Source organism: Somniosus microcephalus, unplaced genomic scaffold (assembly GCF_052327205.1).
Source record: "Somniosus microcephalus isolate GS21.2 unplaced genomic scaffold, FLI_Smic_1.0 unresolved_chr2, whole genome shotgun sequence".
Taxonomy (NCBI): Eukaryota; Metazoa; Chordata; class Chondrichthyes; order Squaliformes; family Somniosidae; genus Somniosus; species Somniosus microcephalus.
The window spans coordinates 56,394,534-56,420,270 of NW_028225180.1; the positions used below are offsets into that span (position 1 = coordinate 56,394,534).

General features: G+C 47.4%; 1 protein-coding gene across 1 annotated transcript in view; it reads left to right on the forward strand.

Annotated features, from left to right (window-relative positions):
• The first annotated feature begins 16,745 nt into the window (after positions 1 to 16,745).
• Positions 16,746 to 25,737, forward strand: part of LOC147092675 (NACHT, LRR and PYD domains-containing protein 3-like) — a 40,691-nt gene continuing 31,699 nt past the window's right edge. The window contains exons 1-3 of the mRNA XM_085975984.1: positions 16,746 to 17,299; positions 21,959 to 22,051; positions 24,444 to 24,610. Coding sequence (XP_085832110.1) covers positions 21,976 to 22,051; positions 24,444 to 24,610 — 243 coding nt within the window. The 5' untranslated portion in view covers positions 16,746 to 17,299; positions 21,959 to 21,975. The remainder of the gene's footprint in view (positions 17,300 to 21,958; positions 22,052 to 24,443; positions 24,611 to 25,737) is intronic.

Consider the following 25,737-nt stretch of genomic DNA (forward strand, 5'->3'; position numbering starts at 1 on the left):
AAGGCTAAAGGGATCAAGGGATATGGGGAGAAAGCAGGGACAGGGTACTGAATTTGGATGATCAGCCATGATCACATTGAATGGCGGAGCAGGCTCGAGGGGCCGAATGGCCTACTCCTCGTTTGTAAAGGGAAGATCGTATTTGACTAATATATTTGAATTTTTTTATGAAGTAACAGAGAGGATTGATGCAGGGAATGCAATGGATGTTGTCCACATGGATTTTCGGAAGGCGTTTGGAAAAAAAACGCATAGAAGGCTGGTTAACAAAATTGAGGGTCATGGAATCGGTGGGTCAGTGACAGCTTGGATCAGGAATTGGCTAAAGGACGGAAAATAGCGAGTTGTGAGCAGGATGTTTCCAGGTATGACGGATTTCAATTATGTGGAGAGATCGGAGAATCTGGGATTATTGCCTTTACAGCAGAGAAAGTTAAGGGAAGAGCTAATAGAGTTCTTCCATATTATGAGTGGTTTTGGTAGAACAAGTAGGAAGAAATATTCCCTCTGGCAAGTGGGGCGTTAACGAAAGGTCGCAGTTTTAAAATAATTGGCAAAAGAGCTGGAGGGGAAATTAGAATAATTTGTTTTACACAGAGCTTTAAGATCTGGAATGCACCACCTGAAAAACTGAAACAAATTCCATGGGAACATTCAAAAGGCAATTGGACCTGTACTTGAAGAGGAGGAATTTCCAGGGTTATGGGGAGAAAGCTGGGGTGTGGGACTTGTTTGGACATCTTTTCAAAGAGCAGGCACAGGCACCGTGGGCCGAATGGCCTCTTGTGTTGTAAGATTGGAAGGGGTTTGATCCAAGAGCCCAGCAGATATTAACTGTCTCCCCGCCCCCAGCACCAACTTGGAAAGAACCCACATTTATGTTCCCCATAATATCGATATTATACTGCATGTTAATGTAGTACCAGACACTCAAATATATTTCATATCCAACTCTCAATAAATAATTTTACAATTCTGAACTGGACGCTGGGTTTACTTAGTTATTTTCTATCAGTAAATCTATTTCTGAATTTCACAATGGCGGTTGAATTAAATGATTACCATTTAAGTATAAACTGACAAAATGATGGGTAAATCTTATATTTTAATGAATATCAGTAAAACTATTTTGTGTTGCCAGAATAAAGTTTCTTGTTGGTCACATGATGCAGGTTTATAGATACATATAGTTCGATAACAGTAACAGATTTAAATGGTTTTAGGCAATCTGATTTTCAGGGGTCACGGGTTCTATCTCCAACAATGCAACTATTTTATCGCTGTATTTCTGTAGATACGGCGCTGCTAATGTTCTGTACAGATGGGACTAACGGGGGATTCAGTAAACCCGCAGTGTCAGGTCTGGTGGTGTAAAAAATCCGTTATTGGAATCGCAGCTTCATGATTAGAAACAATGGCTGAATGTTCAGGGTTAATGTTCTGAACTAAACTCCAATCATGTGAAGTTGGTTTTGTTATTTTCAATGCGTGATTTCCTCTATTGCCAGGGTAACAATCTGTCAGATCTCAGTACAAGAGGCGTTGGCTCCAATGTATATCCGAAAGACTGAAACAGTCAATGTAAACTCCTGTCTATGTATTCGGCAGTCCAGGAGTATGAACCTGTTGCTTCTGAGCAGTAGGTAATGTACATATAATTCGTAGGACTACCTCTTGCCATGGTTTAATAACACATCTTTTAAATTTGATAACCTAAGTCTCCATACATTTTGTATAGAGAATATTGTTCCACATGTTATTCAGTTCTGGGCACCGCCCCTCAGGAAAGAGATACTGGCCTTGGAGGGGATGCAGCGCAGATTCATCGGAGTGATAATTGAACTAAAATAGTTAAATTATGAGGATAGGCCTAGGCTCCTATTCCCTTCAATATAGAAGATCAAGTGGTGATCTAATTGAGGTGTTTAAGATGATTAAAGGATTTGATAGGATAGATAGAGAAAAGAAGGTGACATATGCTTCGATACTCAGGGCAAGGCTAGAATACTCAATAAGTTCTTTATAACGGTATTCATTGAGGAGATGGATGCTGACAAATTATCGGTAGAAGTGGAAAAGGCAGAAGCAATAGAAGGGGTGGAAATTGATAGAAAGGATGTACCAGAAAGGCTGGGTATGCTAAGAATGAACAAGTCGCCTTGTACAGAAGGCTTGCATCCCAGGTTGCGAAGGGAATTGGGGGAGAAGATAGCAGAAGGGCTTGCCATTATTTTGCAAACTTCCCTAGATGCGGGGGACATGCCTGAGGATTGAAAAGTTGCAAATATAACACCCTTGTTCAAGAAAGACAAACCTAGTAACTATAGGCCGATCAGTTTAACAGCAGTGGTAGGTAAAGTTTTAGAAACAATAATCAAGGAAAAAATTAACGGGCATTTAAGAAAGGAGGGAGAGAGAAAACGGGAAACTACCGACCTGTTAGATTCCAGCATTTTCCCAATTAATGATGTGAGGCTATTATAAAAGATGGAATAACTGGGCACTTAGAAACTAATAGTAAGATTGGAAAAGGTCAACATGGAATAATGAAAGGGAAATCCTGTTTAACTAACCTATTGGAGTTCTTTGAGAATGTAACTAGTGGAGCAGCCAAAGGGGAACCTGTAGATGTGGTGTATTTGGATTTTCATAAGGCCTTCGATAAGGTCCCACACAAGAGGTTGGTGATCAAAATTAGGACACATGGAATTGGGGGTAATATACTAGCATGGATTTAGACGTAGTTAACAGACAGAAAGCATAAAAGTAGGGATAAATGGGTCTTTTTCAGGATGGCAGGCTGTGAATAGTGAGGTACCGCAAGGATTGGTGCTTGGGCCCCAGCTATGTACAATGATTTGGATGAGGGGACTAAATGCTGATGATACAAAGCTAGATGACAGTGTCAGTTGTGAAGAGGATGTGAAGAGGGCTCAAGGGGATCTCGACAGGCTCACTGAGTGGGCGAGAACATGGCAGATGGAAAATAATGTGGTTAAGTGTGAAGTTATCCACTATGGCAGAAAAAAAGGAAAGGCAGAGTATTTCCTAAATGGTGAAAGATTGGGGAATGCAGATGCTAAATGTGACCTGGGTGTCCTTGTACATGAGTCACTGAAAGTGAATGTGCAGGTGCAGCAAGCCATTAGGAAGGCAAATGGTATGCTGGCTTTCATTACAAGAGGATTTAAGTGCAGGACTAAAGAAGTCTTACTCCAATTATATAGGGCCTTGTTGAGACCACACCTGGAGTACTGTGTACAATTTTGTTCTCCTTACCTAAGGAAGGATATACTTGCCAGAGAGGGAGTGCAACGAAGCTTCACGATATTGATTCCCGGGATGGCGGGAGTGTCGTATGAGAAGAGATTGAGTGAACTTGGCCTGTATTCTCTTGAATTCAGAAGAATTATAGGGGATCTCATTGAAGCATACAAAATTATTACAGGGAATGTTAGGGTGGATGCTGGGAGAATGTTTGCCTTGGCTGGGGAGCCTAGAACCAAAGGCCACAGCCTCAGGATAAAGGGTAGGCCATTCAGGACTGAGAGGAGAAGAAATTTCTTCACACAGAGGGTGGTGAATCTTTGGAATTCTCTACCCCAGAGGGCTGTGGAGGCTCAATCTTTGGGTATATTCAAAACATAAGTTGATAGATTTCTGACAAGTAAGTGCATCAAGGGATATGCCGATAGGGCCGGTGAATGGAGCTGAGGCAGAAGATCAGCCATGATCTCATTGGGTGGCGGAGCAGGCTCGAAGGGCCGAATGGCCTACCCCTGCTCATATTTCTTATGCTCTTAATTTCTTATTTGAAGAGATTTAAGCTAATTAAAGAAAGCCAACACGGGTTTGTAAAAGGATGATCGTGTTTGACAAATATGTTTGAATTTTTGTATGAAGTAACAGAGAGGATTGATGCAGTGAATGCAATTGATTTTGTCCATGTGGATTTTCGGAAGGCGTTTGATAAAAAACGCATAGAAGGCTGGTTAACAAAATTGAGGGTCATGGAATAGGTGGTTCAGTGACAGCTTGGATCAGGAATTGGCTAAAGGACAGAAAAAAGCGAGTTGTGAGCAGGATGATTACAGGGATGATGGATTTCAATTATGTGGAGAGATTGGAGAAGCTGGGATTATTGCCTTTACAGCAGAGAAAGTTCAGGGAAGAGCTAATAGAGTTGTTGTGGTGAAAATAAATTCACACCTAAACCACGTAAAAGTAAAAAGATGCCGTTTATTATCAGAGCTCTGGGAGAAGCGTCTTAGACCCCACGGTCTGTGCGAGCACCTTCTCGTTCTCTCTTGGTTGGTACAGCTTTTTATTCTATTTTCATCCAATCACATTGTATTACAATAATCACCTGATCACATTGTATTACAATAATCACCTGATCACATATGGATTATTTTCAGTATTAGTAAAGGTTAGCTACATCTTACTATGCCTTTGGTCACAGGTCAAATTCCCATGACCCCTATATTCTGCTGTGTCTACAATTTTTAGCTAAAGCAGCATATTCCTTATCGCTTACGCAAAACGCACATATTCTGTCTGGTCCCACAACTGCGTCTTATCTTGGTTTTTCGAAGCAAATCACGTTGTTCTTTGTTTAGTTTTGCCTTTTTACGTAAGTCAATTTTTATTGTGATATTTCTTAGCTCAACCTGGTTTCTTTTAGTCACTTTCACATGACCCCACTCCTTTGTTCTGAGTTTAATTTTGCTGGCATCACTTAAGTAGTGGTCACCTCGGCTGTCCGAATTCTGAGAGGGTTCAATTTAACCCCTTCAATACAATAGCTAATTAATCCTCCCCTGCAATGATTCTGGCGGTTAGGCCCTCGTGACCCTTATTGGTCTGCAATACTGGGCTGCAGGTCATAGGTTACAGTATCAACAACTCGTTTGTAACTGAGCCCATTCTTTCTGTTCTGTTTCTTATCTCTGCCACCTGGATTATGACGTCTGGTTCTACAGGCTGCCAGACCATATTTGCTAGGCTGAGGCTTCTTTAATAATCTATGCAAGCCATTTTGTTTCTTTATGTTACTACTTTAAGTTTAGCTGATTTTATTAAATCTTTCTCACAGTTCAGCATTAGCTGTGTGTAGCTTGGTGGCTATGCCTTATCTTCTTGTAAGGCTCCATTGTATAAAGTCCTTGAGCTGGGCAGACATTTTATCATCACCTGGCTTCTCCTCAGCTCTTAGTGATCTCGCACATGACCCCTCTCTCTTTAATTTGTTTGCCCTGCATTTTAAACACTGAGAGGGTTTGCTTTTAACCCTTTCAGAGTTCTTCCATATTATGAGCGGTTTTGATAGAGCAAGTAGGAAGAAATATTCCCTCTGGCAAGTGGGGCATTAACGAAAGGTCGCAGTTTTAAAATAATTGGCAAAAGAACTGGAGGGGAAATTAGGATAATTTGTTTTACACAGAGGTTTAAGATCTGGAATGCACCACCTGAAAAACTGATAAACAAATTCCATGGGAACATTCAAAATACAATTGGACCTGTACTTGAAGAGGAGGAATTTGCGAGGTTATGGGGAGAAAGCTGGGGTGTGGGACTAGTTTGGACATCTTTTCAAAGAGCCGGCACAGGCACCGTGGGCCGAATGGCCTCCTGTGTTGTCCGATTGGATGGGGTTTGATCCAAGAGCCCAGCAGATATTAACTGTCTCCCCGCCCCTGGCACCAACTTGGAAAGAACCCACATTTATTTTCCCCATAATATCGATATTATACTGCATGTTAATGTAGTACCAGACACTCAAATATATTTCATATCCAACTCTCAATAAATAATTTTACAATTCTGAACTGGACGCTGGGTTTACTGAGTTATTTTCTATCAGTAAATCTATTTCCGAATTTTACAAAGGCAATTGAATTAAATGATTACCATTTAAGTATAAACTGATAAAATGATTTGTAAATCTTATATTTTAATGAACATCAGTAAAACTATTTTGTGTTGCCAGAATAAAGTTTCTTGTTGGTCACATGATGCAGGTTTATAGATACATATAGTTCGATAACAGTAACAGATTTAAATGGTTTTAGGCAATCTGATTTTCAGGGGTCACGGGTTCTATCTCCAACAATGCGACTATTTTATTGATGTGTTTCTGTAGGTACTGCACTGCTTAATGTTCTGTACAGATGGGCCTAACGGTGGATACAGTAAACCTGCTCTGGTGGTGTAAAAAATCCGTTATTGGAATCGCAGCTTCATGATTAGAAACAATGGTTGAATGTTCAGGGTTAATGTTCTGAACTAAACTCCAATCATGTGAAGTTGGTTTTGTTATTTTCAATGCGTGATTTCCTCTATTGCCAGGGTAACAATCTGTCAGATCTCAGTACAAGAGGCGTTGGCTCCAATGTATATCCTAAAGGCTGTGAAACATTCAATGTAAACTCCTGTCTATGTATTCGGCAGTCCAGGAGTCTGAACCTGTTGTTTCTGAGCAGTAGGTTATGTACATACATATAATTTGTAGGACTACCTCTTGCCATGGTTTAATAACACATCTTTTAAATTTGATAACCTCTGTCTCCATACATTTTGTATAGAGAATATTGTTCCACATGTTATTCAGTTCTGGGCACCGCCCCTCAGGAAAGAGATACTGGCCTTGGAGGGGATGCAGCGCAGATTCATCAGAGTGATAATTGAACTAAAATAGTTAATTTATGAGGACAGGTTGCAAAGTCTAGGCTCCTATTCCCTTGAATATAGAAGATCAAGGGGTGATCTAATTGAGGTGTTTAAGATGATTAAAGGATTTGATAGGATAGATAGAGAAAAGAAGGTGACATATTCTTCGATGCTCAGGGCAAGGCTAGAACACTCTAAGGCCTAGAAATTCAGTTGGTTGCGCCAGCCGGTAGCGCCTTAGGAGGAGTAGATGTCGGGCGCTAGGCGGCTAGCGGCCGGGCGAAGCGCGATCTGCGCCTCTCCCCAACTTCACTCACGATTTAGCGGCGGCGCAAAGTCTTTGCGCGCACTCAGCTGCGCGCGCAGATCCTGACGTAATTTCCTCGTGCAACGCCCTTTGTGCGCCCCAACCGGAAATTCAGTCGCGACGCCCCGTTGTGCGCCTGGCGCCCCTAGCGACTGGTAGAGTGGAATGGTGCTCAGTCGATGCGGGCTCGCAAATTAAAGGGCACTCCTCCGGCACTATAAAAGGCTGCCATTTTGCAGCACTCCTTCTTGAGAGATGGATCTTTGCAGAGAGACCAAGGTAGAGAGCTTTCTGCTTTGGCTCAACACTCGGACAGGTACTTGTGGCTTCAGGCCACAGCTTTCCACTTGTCTTTGCCTTCATTGACATATCATTGTTTGCTAACATATTATGGGGGCTGCAATGGGTGCAAACGCTGGCTTTCTCCATTGCATCCAAAGGGCTCACAGATGCCGTGAGAGAGTGGCAGCCCTGGCTAGACGGAGAGGGGGCAACAGGCGTCGGGAAAGGAGACCTTACCCACCCAGGGTATACCACCAGCAGTTCTCCTATCTCAACATGTCTGACGAGCAGTGTGTTCGGAGGCTGCGATTCTGAAGGGAGGTGGTCACAGAGATCTGCCACCTGCTTGGCTGTGATCTGCAGCCACAGCTGAGGAGCAGGACGTCTCTGTCGGTGGCAGTGAAGGTGACGGTGGTTCTCAACTTCTATGCCACCGGCTTCTTCCAATCCGCTACTGGGGATATTTCCAACATCTCCCAGTTCGCCGTGCATTGCTGCATCCGCCAGGTGACCAATGCCCTTTTCAAAAGGAGACGTCAGTTCATCTCCTTCTCCATGGCCCTTGCCAAGCAGCAACAGCGTGCAATGGGCTTTGCAGCATTCGCGGGCTTCCCCATGGTGCAGGGCGCAATTGACTGCATGCATGTGGCTTTGCGGGCACCTCTGGAGAATGCCGAGGATTACCGCAACCGGAAGGGCTACCATTCGCTCAACGTCCAGCTGGTGTGTGACCACAGGCAGCTCATCCTAGCTGTCAATGCCCACTTTCCAGGCAGCAGCCACGATGCCTTCATCCTGCGCCAGACTTCTGTGGCAGACATGTTCCAGGCCCAGCCTCACCCACGAGGATGGCTTATCGGGGACAAAGGCTATCCTTTGTGTACCTGGCTGATGATCCCGCTCCGTGCGCCCAGCACCCCTGCTGAAGAGTGTTACAATGATAGCCATCAAGCGACCAGGAACATCATCGAGCAAACAATCGGCGTCCTGAAGCAAAGGTTCCGCTGTCTGGATCATTCCAGTGGAGCCCTACAATATTCGCCGGAGCAAGTCTCCCATTTCGTGGTCGTTTGCTGCATGCTGCACAACCTGGCTATCCGCAGGACTCAGCCACTGCCACCAGAGATTGGAGGACCACAGGAGGAGGAGGAGGAGGAGGAGGAGGAGGACCAGCACAGGAGGGAGGCAGAAAGTGCAAGGGCCGCCCGTCGCCGGCTTATTGAACGTCGGTTCTAGGCCCCCTCTCAGGGAATGGCTTGTGCCAATGTCAGCAGATGAATGTAGCCGCTCCACAAGCCCTCAGCCGAGCAGGGCAACCAGGACTTGACAAAAAAACCATGCACAGTGCAATTTAAGAACATTAATTTATTGCAAACCTCTGCCCTTCCCACATTACAACCTCATGTGGAGAAGCCCCCTCCAAAAACACAAAACTAACAGTCTCGGCCTTACAAAAACAAAGAAAGACACCAGTCTCGGCCTTACAAAAACACAACTACACCAGTCTCGGCCTTACAAAAAGCACCAGGCATTTGTGCAGACCTTCTACTTTTTGCCCTGCGAGGGCGATGCCTTTCGCATCCTTGCCTGGCCCCTGCCCGCCCTGCAGCTCCTCCTCAATAGGAGCCCAGTGGCTGCAGCAAGGCTGGGGGAAGGCTGCTGAGGGTCAGATGGCGAGACGGCAGATACCCTTGGGGGTCGGCCTGCACCAGCTCTGGCCCTGGAGTGGCCGGCTGCTGACTGCTCCAACTCTGCTTGGGTGGCAGCCGTCTGTCCAGCGGCTTGTGGCAGCTGCAATGGCGGAGTGGCAGTGTCGGCTGCAGGAATGGTGCCAACCTGGCAGATCGCAGGTGCTCGCTGGTCACCTGAGACATTGGCACTCGCACGGGCCAGCACTGCAGCATGCACAGCAAACAGCTGAAGAACAGACTGCTGGCCTGCTGCTGCGCGGCAGGTGCCCTGGCGATGCCTGGCTGATCCAGCGAGGGTGGCAGCAGTTAGTGCCCGTGTGGCCCTGGTCTGTGTCCGCATGACAACAGCCAGTGAATGGACGGCATGACTGAGCACTTGGCTCAAAGCCGCCTGTGCTGCCGCGAAGACCTGTAGACTCCTGGCCTGTGCTGCTCCAAATTGCTGCACACTCCTTGACAAAGACTCAATGGAGTCAGGCATCCTTGCCACTGGAGCCATGAGCTCATTGTGCCTGCGCTCAGCCTGGATGGCCATTTCCTCCAGGAGCCGCACCTCCTCTGCGCTGACCATCGCAGGACTGGAGGCCACACTCACCCTCTGGGGAGAAGTCCGCCGAGCTTCCCCACCCCTACCGCATTGCTGCAGGCCGCTGGGCCCCGGAGCTTCACTCTCCTCCGACCCTTCCCCCCGGCTCCCCTCCAGGGAAGACGTGTCCCCTTCCTCGCCATGGGCTGGCGCGGCTGAGGGTGGCACTGATGGGCCGGCTTCCTCTTCCTCCTCCTCTAATTCAGAAGCGCTGACAGTGGCAGCTTGAGGGCCCGCCTCCTCACCTGGCGATTCACCATCTGAAAGCAGGAAGGCACAAGAGTAGCTTTAGAGTGAGGACAGGGCGGCAGCGAGGGAGGCATGAGTGCTGCCATTCACTGCATTGGTCGGACAGTGGCAAAGGATGCTGATCTGAGGCGCAAGTGGAACGAGAGAGGTCAAAAAGGTGATGCCCTTACCATTGGTGCCCAGAACAGGGTCGGCATCCCCACTGGCGACGGGGCCAATCAGCCGGCCTGCCATAATGCGCTCCACACGCTAGTCGAGGTCGGAGAGCTCTTTGACGTCAGGATGGCCTCCCCCGGTCTCAGTTCGTTTCCGCCGGTTGTGCGCCACCTTGGCCTGCAAGAGAAAGGACGGCCTCTAAGTACAGTGTGAAGCCCTGATCTTGTCTGCACTGCCTCCCATGGTCGAATAGCTTTTACAGTGTGAAGCCCTGATCTTGTCTGCAATGCCTCCCATGGTCGAATAGCTTGTACAGTGTGAAGCCCTGATCTTGTCTGCAATGCCTCCCATGGTCGAATAGCTTGTACAGTGTGAAGCCCTGTTCTTGTCTGCAATGCCTCCCATGGTCGAATAGCTTGTACAGTGTGTAAAGTGCTGAATGTGCAAGTGATTTTCATGACAGTCCCATAGCTGCTGGATGAGGGCTGGCCATTAGGGCTTTCAGGTCCCTTTGCCCATAAAGTGAGGTGCACATGCAGGGATGAGGAGGACACCGGAAAGGGTACTCACCCTGACAACCCGAGTGAGGTCGTTGAACTTCTTCCGGCATTGCACAGGAGTCCTGGCAACCACGCTGTTGGAAGACACCCTGTTTGAGACCTCCCTCCAGGCTTTCCGGTAGGCGCTGGGCAGTGGCCTCTTGCCACCTTCTGGGAACAGAACATGGCGCCTGCGCTCCACTCCGCCAACCAGCACCCTCAGGTCACCGTCCCTGAAGCGCTGCGCGCTCTCCCTGGCCTTCTCCATAGCCCTGGGCATTGTGCAGATGAAGCTGAAGTGGTCAGGCCTAGGTTGAGGGCTGCAGTGTGCAGGGCGTGGCAGGCAAACAAATCGACCCTCCCCCTTTAAGAGCTGACCGGCGCCAGAGTGTCTGCCGTCAATCAACAACTCGCTGCACTGGCGCTGCGCCCGGCCTCGGGGGTATCGCTCAGCACTGCCGGCTTAGTGCCTAAAGATAGTCGTGCATCGCCTGTTTTAGCGCAGCAGCAACCTCTTGGGGCGATGCGACTGAATATCGGCGAAGGTGGCGCGACTTTGCGCCGGGCGCAAACTTTAGCGGCCGCCCGACTTTACCACCCCAAAAGTGGCTATACTGAATTTCTAGGCCTAAGTTCGTTGTAACAGTGTTCACTGAGGAGATGGATGATGACAAATTATCGGTAGAAGCAATAGAAGAGGTGGAAATTGATAGACAGGATGTACCAGAAAGGCTGGGAATGCTAAGAATGGACAAGTCGCCTGATACAGAAGGCTTGCATCGCAGGTTGCGAAGGGAATTGGGGGAGAAAATAGCATAAGGGCTTGCCATTATTTTGCAAACTTCCCTAGATGCGGGGGAGGAGCCTGAGGATTGAAAAGTGGCAAATGTAACACCCTTGTTCAAGAAAGACAAACCTAGTAACTAAAGGCTGGTCAGTTTAACATCAGTGGTGGGTAAAGTTTTAGAAACAATAATCAAGGAAAAAATTAACGGGCATTTAAGAAAGGAGGGAGAGAGAAAATGGGAAACTACAGACCTGTTAGCCTCACATCATTAGTTGGGAAAATGCTGGAATCTATTATAAAAGATGCAATAACTGGGCACTTAGAAAGTAATAGTAAGATTGGAAAAAGTCAACGTGGAATAATGAAAGGGAAATCCTGTATAACAAACCTATTGGTGTTCTTTGAGAATGTAACTAGTGGAGCAGCCAAAGGGGAACCGGTAGATGTGGTGTATTTGGATTTTCAGAAGGCCAACAAGAGGTTGGTGATCAAAAGTAGGACACATGGAGTTGGCGGTAATATAGTAGCATGGATTTAGACGTAGTTAAAAGACAGAAAGCAAAGAGTAGGGACAAATGGGTCTTTTTCAGGATGGCAGGCTGTGACTAGTGAGGTACCACAGCTATTTACAATCTATATCAATGATTTGGATGAGGGGCCTAAATGTAACATTTCCAAATTTGCTGATGATACAAAGCTAGATGGCAGTGTCAGTTGTGAAGAGGATGTGAAGAAGCTTCAAGGGGATCTCGACAGGCAAAGTGAGTGGGCGATAACATGGCAGATGGAATATAATGTGGTTAAGTGTGAAGTTATCCACTATGGTAGAAAAAAAAGAAAGGCAGAGTATTTCCGGAATGGTGAAAGATTGGGGAATGCAGATGCTCAAAGGGACCTGGGTGTCCTTGTACATGAGTCACTGAAAGTGAATGTGCAGGTGCAGCAGACCATTAGGAAGGCAAATGGTATGCTGGCCTTCATTACAAGAGGATTTAAGTACAGGACTAAAGAAGTCTTACTCCAATTATATAGGGCCCTGGTGAGACCACACCTCGAGTATTGTGTACAATTTTGGTCACCTTACCTAAGGAAGGATATACTTGCCATAAAGGGAGCGCAACAAAAGTTCACGATTGATTCCTGGGATGGCGAGACTGTCGTGTGAGAAGAGATAGAGTAAACTAGGCCTGTATTCTCTTGAATTCAGAAGAATGAGAGGGGATCTCATTGAAGCATACAAAATTATTACAGAGATTGTTAGGGTGGATGCTGGGAGAATGTTTCCCTTGGCTGGGGAGTCTAGAACCAGGGGCCACAGCCTCAGGCTAAAGGTTAGACCATTCAGGACTGAGAGGAGAAGACATTTCTTCACACAGAAGGTGGTGAATCTTTGGAATTCTCTACCCCAGAGGGCTGTGGAGGTTCAGTCATTGGGTATATTCAAAACAGAAGTCGATAGATTTCTGACTAGTAAGGGCATCAAGGGATATGGCGATAGGGCCGGTGAATGGAGCTGAGGCAGAAGATCAGCCCTGATCTCATTGAGTGGTGGAGCATGCTCGAAGGGCCGAATGGCCTACCCCTGCTCGTATTTCTTATGTTCTTATGTTCTTATTTAGAGAGATTTAAGCTACTTAAAGAAAGCCAACATCGTGTTTGACAAATATATTTGAATTTTTGGATGAAGTAACAGAGAGGATTGATGAAGGGAATGCAATGGATGTTGTCTACATGCTTTTTCGGAAGGCGTTTGACAATAAAACAACATGGAAGGCTGGTTTACAAAATTAAGCCTCGTGCAATAGGTGGGTCAGTGACAGCTTGGATAAGGAATTGGCTTAAGGACAGAAAATAGCGAGTTGTGAGCAGGATGATATCAGGGATGACGGACTTCAATTATGTGGAGAGATCGGAGAAGCTGGGATTGTTGCCTTTGGAGCAGAGAAGATTAAGGGATATTCCAAATTATGATGGTTTTTGATAGAGCAAGTAGGAAGAAATGTTTCCTTTGGCAAATGTGGCTTTAACAAAAGGTCACATTTTAAAAAACAATTGGCAAAATAACTCGAGGGGAAATTAGGATAATTTGTTTTTCAGAGGTTTAAGATCTGGAATGCACCACCTGAAAAAACTGACGTAAACGAAGTCCATGGGAACTTTCAAAAGACAATTGGACCTGTATTTGGAGAGGACGATTTTCCCGTGTTATGCAGAAAAAGGTGGTGTACGGGACTAGTTTGGACCTCTTTTCAAAGAGCCGGCACAGGCACCGTGGGCCGAATGGCCTCCTGTGTTGTAAGATTGGAAGGGGTTTGATCCAAGAGCCCAGCAGATATTAACTGTCTCCCCGCCCCCAGCACCAATTTGGAAAGAACCGACCTTTATGTTCCCCATAATATCGATATTATACTGCATGTTAAGGTGGTTCCAGACACTCAAATATATTTCATATCCAACTCTCAATAAATAATCTTACAATTCTGAACTGGATACTGGGCTTACTTAGTTATTTTCTATCAGTAAAACTATTTCTTAATTTCACAATGGCGGTTGAATTAAATGATTATCATTTAAGTATAAACTGATAAAATGATACGTAAATCTTACATTTTAAGGAATATTAGTAAATTTATTGTGTGCTGTCAGAATAAAGTTTATTGTTGGTCACATGATCCAGGTCTATAGATACATATAATTTGATAACAGTAACAGATTTAGATGCTTTAAGACAACCTGATTTTATGGGGTCACGTGTACTATCTCCAACAATGTGACTATATTATTGATGTATTTCTGTAGATGCGGCGCTGTTTAATGCTCTGTACGGCTGGAACTGACGGTGGAGTCAGTAAATCCACAGTGTCAGGTCTGGTGGTGTAAAAAAGCCGTTTTTGGAATCGCAGCTTCATGTTTAGAAACACTGGCTGAATGTTTAGGGTTAATGTTCTTCACGAAACTCAGAACATGTGATATTGTTTTTGATACTTCCGTTTTCTGTTATTTTCAGTGCGTGATTTCCTCTATTGCCAGGGTAACAATCTGTCAGACCACAGTACAAGAGGCGTTGGCTCCAATTTATATCCGAAATACCGTGAAACATTCAGTGTAAACTCCTGCCTATGTATTCGGCAATCCAGGAGTCGGAACCTGTTGTTTCTGAGCAGTAGGTTATGTAGATACATATATATCGTAAGATTTCCTCTTGCCATGGTTTAATAACACATCTTTTAAATTTGATAACCTCTGTCACAATACATTTTGAATATAGAATATTGTTCCACATTTCATTCAGTTTTGGGCACCGCCCCTCAGGAAAGAGATATTGGCCTTGGAGGGGATGCAGCGCCGATTTGTGGTAAATGGCTGTTTTTCAGACTGGAGTATGGCAGACAGAGTGGTTCCCCACGGGTCAGTGCTGGCGCCACCGCTTTTTTTGATATAATAAATTACCTGGAAATTGGAATACAGAGTAGAATTTCTATATTTGCCGATGACACCAAACTTGGAGGTGTGGCAAACAGTGATGATGACATAAATCGACTGCAACAGGACATAGAAAGGCTAGCAGAATGGGCAGACAAGTGGCAGATGGAATTAAATACTGTGAAGTGTGAGGTGATGCATTTTGGCAGAAGTAACAGGGCGTGCCAATATACACTTAATGACACAGTTTTAAAGAGTGTGCAGGGACAGAGGGACCTGGGAGTTAATGTGCATAGGTCCCCGAAGGTGGCAGGACATATTTGGAAAATGGATAACAAAGCATATGGCTTCATAAATAGAGGTATTGAGTACTAAAACAAAGAAGTTATGCTAAACCTTTATAAAGCGCAGGTTAGGCCTCAACTGGAGTACTGCGTCCAGGTCTGGTCACCAGACATTAGGAAGGATGTGAAGGCCCTTGGGAGGGTGCACAGGAGATTTACCAGGATGGTTCCTTGGATGGGGGATCTTAGCTACAAAGACAGGTTGGAGAAGCTGGATTTGTTTTCATTAGAGCAAAGGAGGTTGAGGGGTGATTTGATAGATGTGTACAAGATTATGACGGTTTTGGATAGGCTAGACAAGGAAAGGCTGTTCCCATTAATTGATGGTACAAGGACTAGTGGAAACAGATTTAAGGTTTTGGGCAAAAGAGAGAGAGGGGATATGAGGAAAATCTTGTTTAGACAGGAACTGGTGATGACCTGGAATTCGCTGCCGACGGAAGTGGTGTAAGCAGAGACACTCAATGTTTTCAAAGGGATAGGCACTTGAGGGAAATAAACTAGTAGGGCTACAGGGATAGAGCGGGGGAATGGGACTGACTGGATTGCTCTGCAGGGAGCTGGCATGGACTCGATGGGCCGAATGTTTTCCTTCTTTGCCGTTATGACTCTATGACTCAATTTTCCCTCTGGTGGGGATGTCCAGAACAATGAGGCATAAACTTAAAATTAGAGCTAGGTTGTTAAGTGGTGATAGAATCAAATAATCATCGTTTCTGCACAGTAGGAGGCCATTCGGCCCCTCCAGCCCGTGCCGGCACTTCAGCTCAATCCCACACCTTTCCTCATAACCATGCAATTTTTTCAGGTACTTATCTAATTCCCTTTGGATGGTGGAAAGCATTTCTTCACACAAAGGGCAGTGGAAATCTGGAAATCAGCCCCCCACAAAGTTGTTGAGGATGGGGGGTCAATTGAAAATGTCAAAACTGAGATTAATAGACGATTTTCTCTCTCCACGGATGCTGCCCGACCTGCTTAGTGTTTCCAGCATTTTCTGTTGTTATTTCGGATTTTCAACATCCACAGTACTTTGCTATTGTATTAATAGATGTTTGCTGGGCATTAAGGGCTATAGAACCAAGGCTGGGGTTAAGACACAGGTCAGCCATGGTCTAATTGAATGGTGGAACAGGCTGGAGGGGCTGAATGGCCGCGTCCTGTTGCTCAATTCCGATGAAGTCCTCCTACCACTGGGGGTGCTATAGTGATGCGTTGGGGCAACAGTTCCCTCCCGCGCAGGCGCGGTGTCGATCCGTTGCAGGCACATTGTCGCACCCTTGCCCTGCCGCGCAGGCGCACTGCCGCACACCTGCTCTGCTGCGCAGGCGCACTGCCGCTCCCTTGCCCTCCCGCGCAGGCGTAGTGGCGCAAACTTGTCACAGCGCGCAGGCGGAGTGTCGCTCCCTCACCCTCCCGCGCAGGCGCAGTGTCGCTCCCTTGGTCTCCCGCGCAGGCGCAGTGTCGCTCCACTGCTCTCCCGCGCAGGCGCAGTGCCGCTGCCTTGCTGATCCCGGGGATGTGCAGTGGGCGGGGTTTGCTGTGTGCCGGGCCGGTGTGTGAGTGACGGTAAGCAACAGGATGGTTGCCCGGGTTACAGGGGCCGCGCTCTGTGACTGAGGGAACTCGGCTCCATTCAGCACACGGCCTGGCAGCGCGGCTGCTCAGCACAGAGTTCAGATCACAGCGAGCGAGGGAGGGAGGGGCTTCACAGAGTCACAGCCCCGGTTTGTAACTTCGCAGAGAAACGGAGGGGAGATTCCGGTCAGCATCAGCTCCCGAGGAATGTGCTGAACCGGCTCACAATACAGGGGCTGGTCCGGGGGTGGAGGGCGCGGTGGGTTCAGGCAGTTTGGACACAAAATGGCGCATTTCCGCCCAGAGCAGTGAAACTGGGGGAGTCTCTGGCGGCCGGAATTTACTGTGAGGAAAATCTCCAAAATAAACACACAGCCCCGGAACTGGGGATCTGAGGAAAGAGACAAAATCAAACAAATATTCGGCCTTGAAATTTAATTTTTAGTAAGCAGAAGAAAAGTTTAGATTACATTATTTCACGCTTTCAATATTGTTCTCATTTTCTGCTCTGCCACAATTAGATCTCCCGGTGAATGACGGAGTGATTGAGGAAGGTCCACAGCTGGAGGTAAACAGGGATTTTAGACTGAGGAACAACAGCAGGTGAACCAGCACCGGATTGTGTGAGCACCAACCAGAGAGAACCCTTCCGATTCAAAGAGCTTCCAGAGATCGACTGCAGATCAAGGTCAGAGAGAGTCCCATTGACTCAGATACACACTGGTCCTGTAGATGGACTGGGGAGAAAGGTCAGAGAGAGTCCCATTGACTCAGATACACACTGGTCCTGGAGATGGACTGGGGAGAAATGTCAGAGAGAGTCCCATTGACTCAGATACACACTGGTCCTGGAGATGGACTGGGGAGAAAGGTCAGAGAGAGTCCCATTGACTCAGATACACACTGGTCCTGGAGATGGACTGGGGACAAAGGTCAGAGAGAGTCCCATTGACTCAGATACACCCTGGTCCTGTAGACAGTCCACAAAGCTTACAATGTAAAGCAGGCAATGGTGAGAATGAGACTGGAAGATTCTGACCACTGAGCACAATTATCCAGCATGAGGCCATGCAATGGGATGTAAAGTGTGATCAGTATCTGTCTCTAAACACAGTCACAGTGAATCTTGTGTGTATTTTAGAGTAAAGGAATTTGATCTGAGAGGTGACTCCAGTGTGGGGCAGAGCCCAGCAGATCGACACATGTCTGTTTATTAGGTCGGACTGAACTCACACCGTCGCCATCAGATCTCAGTGTTAAAATAGCTCAGATCTGATGACAAATCAAGTGGAAAGACTGAACAGAGAAACCAATTATAGTCAATTAATTGAACACGATGCAGAGACAAACCTCAAAGATCAGCGCGGCCTGTGACCAGCAGGTACAAAGTATTGTCAGATAGTGAGTGCTGAGCACAGCTTCATTACCTTTGGACATCCCCAGTGTTTAGTACTGGGGACGGTGAAAGACATTAAACGCCGGGTGAGTGCTTGCCTCCTGTTTCATTGGTCACAGACACACACAATACCGAAGTAGGACAACACTGGTCAAAGCAAGCAGGGAATATGCTTCCAAAATCAACGTCAGATACACAGCGAGCATCAGATTCCCAGTGTATTCTGAAATGGTATGAACCCAAACCAAGTCAAATACAGAATGTAGTCTGAAATGGGGATGAGTAATAATATTAGTAATAAAAGCTGAAAATGCTGGAAACACTCAGCGGGTCAGGCAGCGACTGTGGGGAGAGGAAGATGGGGTTGGTGTTTCAGATCCTGAACCCGTTCTCAGGAAAGGTCATTGACCTGAACCGTTAACCCCACCGTTCCCCCCCCCCCACAGACACTGCCTGACCTGCTGAATGTTCCCAGAATTTTCAGCTTTTATGACAGTGTTCCAGCATCTCCAGTATTTTGCTGTTAGTAATAATATTACAAGTTGGTTTTGCTATTAGAAGAGATGTATGTTTCCTCCCTTGTACAATGTCCATTATATTCAGGGTAAGACTGTCCAGAGTGCAATACATTCCTGTCCCCACTCTGCCCCCTGCCTCCCCCTCTCTTTCCTCTGCCTCTACCCCCGCCACACTGACCAAACCCCTGTGCCCGCTCTGCCCCCTGCCTCCCTCTCTCTTTCCTCTGCCTCTACCCACCACACTGACCAATCCCCTGTCCCCGCTCTGCCCCCTGCCTCCCACTCTTTCCTCTGCCTCTTCCCAGGCCACACTGACCAAACCCCTGTCCCCGTTCTGCCCCCTCCCTCCCTCTCTTTCCTCTGACTCTACCCCCACCACACTGACCAAACTCCTGTCCCTGCTCTGCCCCCTGCCTCCCTCTCTTTCCTCTGCCTCTACCCACCACACTGACCAAACCCCTGTCCCCACTCTGCCCCCTGCCTCCCCCTCTCTTTCCTCTGCCTCTACCCACCACACTGACCAAACCCCTGTGCCCGCTCTGCCCCCTGCCTCCCTCTCTTTCCTCTGCCTCTACCCACCACACTGACCAAACCCCTGTCCCCACTCTGCCCCCTCCCCCTCTCTTTCCTCTGACTCTACCCACCACACTGACCAATCCCCTGTCCCCGCTCTGCCCCCTGCCTCCCTCTCTCTTTCCTCTGCCTCTACCCCCGCCACACTGACCAAACCCCTGTCCCCGCTCTGCCCCCTGCCTCCCCCTCTCTTTCCTCTGACTCTACCCAGGCCACACTGACCAAACCCCTGTCCCCACTCTGCCCCCTGCCTCCCCCTCTCTTTCCTCTGACTCTACCCAGGCCACACTGACCAAACCCCTGTCCCCACTCTGCCCCCTGCCTCCCTCTCTTTGCTCTGCCTCTACCCCCACCACACTGACCAAACCCCTGTCCCCGCTCTGCCCCCTCCCTCTCTCTTTCCTCTGCCTCTACCCCCGCCACACTGACCAAACCTCTGTCCCCACTCTGCCCCCTGCCTCCCTCTCTCTTTCCTCTGGCTCTACCCCCGCCACACTGACCAAACCCCTGTCCCCGCTCTGCCCCCTGCCTCGCTCTCTTTCCTCTGACTCTACCCCCGCCACACTGACCTAACCCTTGTGCCCACTGGACGCCCAACCCCTTGGCCTGTGAGTGTGACCAGTCTTTCCATTGTAAGTGTTTCCTGACCGTGCACCCTGCTGATGTGTGGAGATGTTTGAAAAGCATCAACAAGCTGTGTCAGTGGGAGGGATTCTCGGGTGAGCAGCACCTGTGGGGCAGGTAGACAGGTAACATTAGCCATTGTCTTCGGTCCCTGCCACGAGCTGTGTTCCCGAGGCAGCGACTCCATCCCTCGCCCTGCCCACTGTCTGAGGCTAAAGCAGAGCATCCGCAGCCTTGCTGTCGTATTTGACCGTACGATGAGCTTCTGACCACATATCCACTCCATGACCAACACCGTCTACTTCCAGCTCTGTAACAGCGCCGGTCTCTGCCCCTGCCTCAGCTCAACTGTTGCTGATAACCTCACCCATTCCTTTGCTCGCTGACCGGAATTGGCTCCGGGTCTGGCAATGCTTCGATTTTTATAATTCACATCCTTGTTTTCAAATCCCAAAATTGCCTTGCCCCTCCCTATCTTTGTAATCTCCTGCAGTCCCCGAAATCCCAGCGCTCCTCCAATTCTGATCTGTGGCATATCTCCGATTTCCTTCTCTCCACCATTGACGGCCGTGCCTTTAGCTGCGGAGGCCCTAAGCTCTGGAATTCCCTCTTTAAACATCTCTACCTCTCTCTGCTCCTTCAACACGCTCCTTAAAATGTACCTCTTTGTCCAAACATTTGGTCACATAAAAGCTCCTTATGTCTTGGAGCCGGTGTGGGGACGGGTCAGTGGTGCAGAGGAACAACAACACGTGATCTGTATAGCGTCAGTGAGGAGGCATGCTCCGGATTACACAGCCTCACTGCAAAGAAAACTAGCATTTAAGGGAAAGCTGGAGAAACACATGAGGGAGAAGGAATAAAAGGTTATGCTGATAGGCTTAGATGAAGAGTGGTGGGAGGAGGATCGTGTGGTGCAAAGACATTGCCCCCTCCTATTTCTCATCTACATGCTGCCCCTCAGACACATTATCCAAACAAAGGAGATCTGCTTTTATATGTACACTGACAGCACTCTGCTCTACCTCTCCAGCACCTCTCTCGACCCCTCCATTTCTTGTGGTTTCTCACGTTGCTTGTCCGACAGCCAGTCTGTGATGACCTACATATTTCTCCAATTGCACATTGGGAAGAATGACGACATGATCTTTGGCCCCGCCACGAATTCTCGCCAGAGTTTCCATCCCTGTCCCAGCCAATGCCTCGGATTGTTCACAACCTCAGTGGTGTAGTTGGCATCAAGCTGATCTTCCGACCTGATCTCCTCTCCTCACAATGACCGCTTACCTCCACCTCTGTAACATCGGCATTCTTCGTCCCTGCTTCAGCCCGTCTGCTGCTGAAATCCTCATCCTTGCTTTTATCACTGTAGACTTGATTTTTCCAATGCTCTCTGGGCCGACTTTGCTGCTTTCATCCTTCATGCACTTGCATGCATCAAAACCCTGCTCACTGATCACCCCTGTCCTTGTGAACCTACATTGGCTCCCAGTCCCCCAGCAACTCCAAATTAAAACTGTCATGCACGTTTAAACCCCATTCCTTGTCTCAGCCCTCCCTGTCTCTGTAACCTCCTCCAGCCCTAGAATCCCCCACCACCAAGATCTCTCTCTTCCTCCGACTCTGGCCTCTTGTGCATTTCACCCTCTCCTCACTCTAACTAGATCACATCTCCATGAACCCAGGACAACGTCACTGCTCATGGAGACCAGAGGAATCGCACCCAGACATATACAGTGTAAGTGGATCGATATTCATATTCATACAATACCAGAATTTAATATCAAACCTCAACCAATCAACACACATATGTAAATAAAATAATACAATACCGCCACACTGTGTACAACCGAGTGAAGGATCATATAATTCATCAATGATTGCCTGCTCCATATTTCCCTGCAGAATATCCTGTACCTCAGGAATAAGGCTAGTTTTGGCCTGCACTGTGAGTAAATCTCACCAATGGGCGCTCCCAGTGCCGATTTTCGGCCGACGGGAGCCATTCTGGAACTCGGTTGTGGAGATCAGCGGGACTCCCTGGATTTCACTGGGCAGCTGTGTGTGTCACACCTGATGTGGAGAGTTGATTGTAACACTCGGGAAATTTTCGATCCCGGAGCGAACAGCTATTGTACTGATGGAGGAGGAGGGACTTGAAAACATGTTTAACAAGGCAACGCTCTCCTCATTTTAATATTTCCATCTAACCCTCCTGTTAATATATTTATTACAGAGCGTCAGAATCTGGGAATGACTGTCACCACCATGGCTGAAGGTCCAACCAGGGGAGAAGATCCAACATCTTCAAGAATGAGAATGGACACAGGTAGGTTCAGAAAATTCAGTAAAATATAATTTCTGTCCCGACAAAGGGTCCAGACCTCGTGTAATATACTGCAGCTCACGCAGGAAGTGGGAACAGGACAGGAGCTGAGTCATAAGAGGGAAGTGAGAGACCATCTAGAGGGGCACCACAGTCACAGGTGGAGGGAGCCCTGAGTACTGGAACTGTCCAATAGATGCCTGGTAATTGGGGTCTGTAAGGTGGATAGAGACAGTGACCCAGGATCGTCTTCCTGAGCAACAGTGTGGTCACTCTGAGTGGGGCGGGTTTGAGAGGCAGTTGCGGCACAGGAATAGGAGAGCGATAAGGGTGGGAGATTCTATCGGCAGTGGAATAGCTTCTGCAGCCCTGAGCCGGTCCCGAATGGTAAGTTGCCTCCCTGGTACATAGAAACATAGAAGATAGGAGCAGGAGTAGGCCATTCGGCCCCTCGAGCCTGCTCCGCCATTCAATGAGATCATGGCTGATCATCAAAATTCAGTACCCTGTTCCTGCCTTCTCTCCATATCCCTTGATCCCTTTAGCCTTAAATATATCTAACTCCTTCTTGAATATATTTAATGAATTGCCCTCTACTGCCTTCTTTGGCAGAGAATTCCATTGGTTCACCACTCTCTGGGTGAAGAAATTCCTCCTCATCTCTGTCCTAAATGGCTTACCCCTTATCCTTAGACTGTGACCCCTGGTTCTGGACTCTGACCATCGGGAACATCCTTCCAGCATCTAGTCTGTCTAGTCCTGTTAGTATTTTATAAGTTTCGATGAGATCCCCTCTCATTCTTCTAAACTCCAGCGAGTACAAGCCCAATCGACCCAATCTCTCCTCATATGTCATTCCTGCCATCCCAGGTATCAGCCTGGTGAATCTTCGCTGAACTCCCTCCATGGCAAGAACATCCTTCCTCAGATAAGGTGACCAAAACTGCACACAATACTCAAGATGTGGTCTCACCAAGGCCCTGTACAACTGCAACAAGACATCCTTGTTCCTGTACTCAATCCCTCTCGCTACGAAGGCCAACATACCATTTGCCTTCTTAACAGCCTGCTGCACCTGCATGCTTACCTTCAGCGACTGGTGCACAAGGGCACCCAGGTCTCGTTGCACTTCCCCTTCTCCCAATCTATTGCCATTCAGATAATAATCTGCCTTCCTGTTTTTGCCACCAAAGTGGATAACCTCTCATTTATCCACATTATATTACATCTGCCATGCTTCTGCCCAATCACCTAACCTGTCCAAATCATACTGAAGTTTGTCGGCATCCTCCTCACAGCACACACTCCCACCCAGCTTTGTGTTGTCTGCCAGAGGGAAGAACATGCTGCAACGGAAGGAAAGGAGAGCAGAAAATAGCCATAGTCGGAACCAGTAACACGATAGAAATGCGTTTATAGAGGGAATATTGAGACTGAGGCTCTAGACTAAAAATCGAGGCCTCAAGCTGTTGATGTCCGCATAGTTTCGCATGGGCTGAATAAGGAGGGAATATGAGGCAGGTCAATGTGTGGCTGCAGGGTTGGAGCAGGAGGGAAGGGTTCACGTTCTTGGGGCTCTAGAGTGAGTTCAGGGAGAAGGGAAGGGACGGTCGTGATCTGAACGGACCAACAACAATGATTTTCCAGAATGCGTGAATGGAGCAGTGGGAGGGTATCAGCTGATATGACTGGAGGATGGGAAATAGCCGGATCTGAGACTAGAGAGCGTAATTAGTAAAACTGTTGAAACAGGAACACTTGGGTAGGGGTTTGCATGATGTGGACCCAGCGATGTTGACGGAACGGCGATATATGTCCAAGTCGGAATGGTGTGTGACTTGGAGGGGAAATGGGGGAGGCGATGGTATTCCCATGCACCTGCTGCCCTTGTCCTCCTGGGTGCTGTGATCTATTAACTGAGACAGGACTTCGGTTTGAACGGAACTCGGAGCAAAACGATCCTGCTTATAATATTTTAGGAGAGTGAAACAATATTTGTGGATGTCAGTATTACTAAAGGGTTCCATGTCTGTGCTGGAGCACAAGGATGTTCACTGGAGTTATGTTAAGATAGAATCTATATGTATTCAGTTAAGGAATAGGATTGGAAATAGCACATTTCTCAGTGGGTTTTGCAGGCTATCGAGCAATGGAGATGAAATAGAGGGGGAGGACTGTGTTGTGAGCAAACTCCTGGAATCTGTATTTGAAGGTCGAATTAGTGAACATTTACAGATACCGGGGATGATCGGGGAGGCTGGAACTGATAAGCTGTCGATAAGTCGTGTTTGACAAATTTGCACAGAAATGACTGTATAGAATGATGGAATGAAGCACATGCGATGTATGTGGGATTTCAGAAGGTGTTTGTCAACGTGGTTCTTTCTGTTCACAGATCCCAACTCGACAATCAACAAGTTCTTGATAAAGTGCGACGATTACCAGCTGTTCCAGTTGACAAAGTTCTACCGGGACAGACTGGAACAGGCGGTTGAAGAGGGTGTGGAGGGACTCGGTCTCTGGTTAACAGGCGAGGACCATTTCAGTGGACAAGAGTATCACGTAAGTGGGAGGGACACAGAATGAGTTTAGATTATTCGAACATCACCGAACTGACAGAAACTCCTAACATAGGAACAAAGGAATTGCTTGATGAGAAAGGAACGAGGTCTGTGTAATTCCCCTCCAATATCCTGGTATCGAATGCTACAATGATGAGGGAGTTGTTGACTGATCGATCTCTGTTAATTAATCTACAACAGACTCCTGAGGTGAGGAAAACCCCAGTGGTGGAGAGTTTTGGGAACCGTAGATCCAAAGACACCTGTTCCTCCCAAGCATGCTGCACTTACATCATGGCCCAGAAATTCGGCTCTCCACGGGTGAGTACACACGGGGTACTCACCCATAGGCCGAATGGAAATGCCGGTTTCCTGCATGCACTGCGCATGCGCGGTAAACCGGCACTTCCGATCCTCTGAACGAAGGTGTTCAGAGGTCGAACGCGCGCGCAGGGGAGGCTGCGCGTGCGCTTTGAACTTAGGTTTTTTTTGCAGGTTTTCACGCGAGGTTAAGCCTGCAGGATTTACACATTTAAAAAGCAGGCGTAAGGCCTGCTTTTTACAAGGTAAGTGGTCAATTAATTAAAATTAAAACATTTTTTCCACAGGTTTATTATTTTTAAATACTTTAAAGCAAGGTAAGTTTATTTTTAGCCCCTTTTTTTATTAAATTCTTTTTTTCAAAAATTTAAATTATTGTTTAAAATAGTTATTTAATGTAATTTATAGTTTATTTAAAAAGTGTGATTTAAAAAAAAAATTATTTGAAGGTTTACTGCTATTTTGGGGCCCGTAGTATTTATAAGTTTTCACAGTTCTTCCTGTCAATCTTATGAATGGGCTTTTCCCTCCTCCGATTGGCTGCCCATGGCCCACGTGATCCCACGGGACGCATCGCATTAACTACGCCCCTGGGACACGCAAGCACAGTGCGCCGGAAGCTGGGCCAGGCCCCGGAGTGGAATTCCACGGGGCCCTACAGCTCAACTGCCGGTGCGCAAGGTAAGTGCAGGTCGGGGGCTTGCACCCGCGGGAAGCCCCCGACCCGAGGAAAACCCCAGTGGTGGAGAGTTTTGGGAACCATAGATCCAAAGACACCTGTTCCTCCCAAGCATGCTGCACTTAACA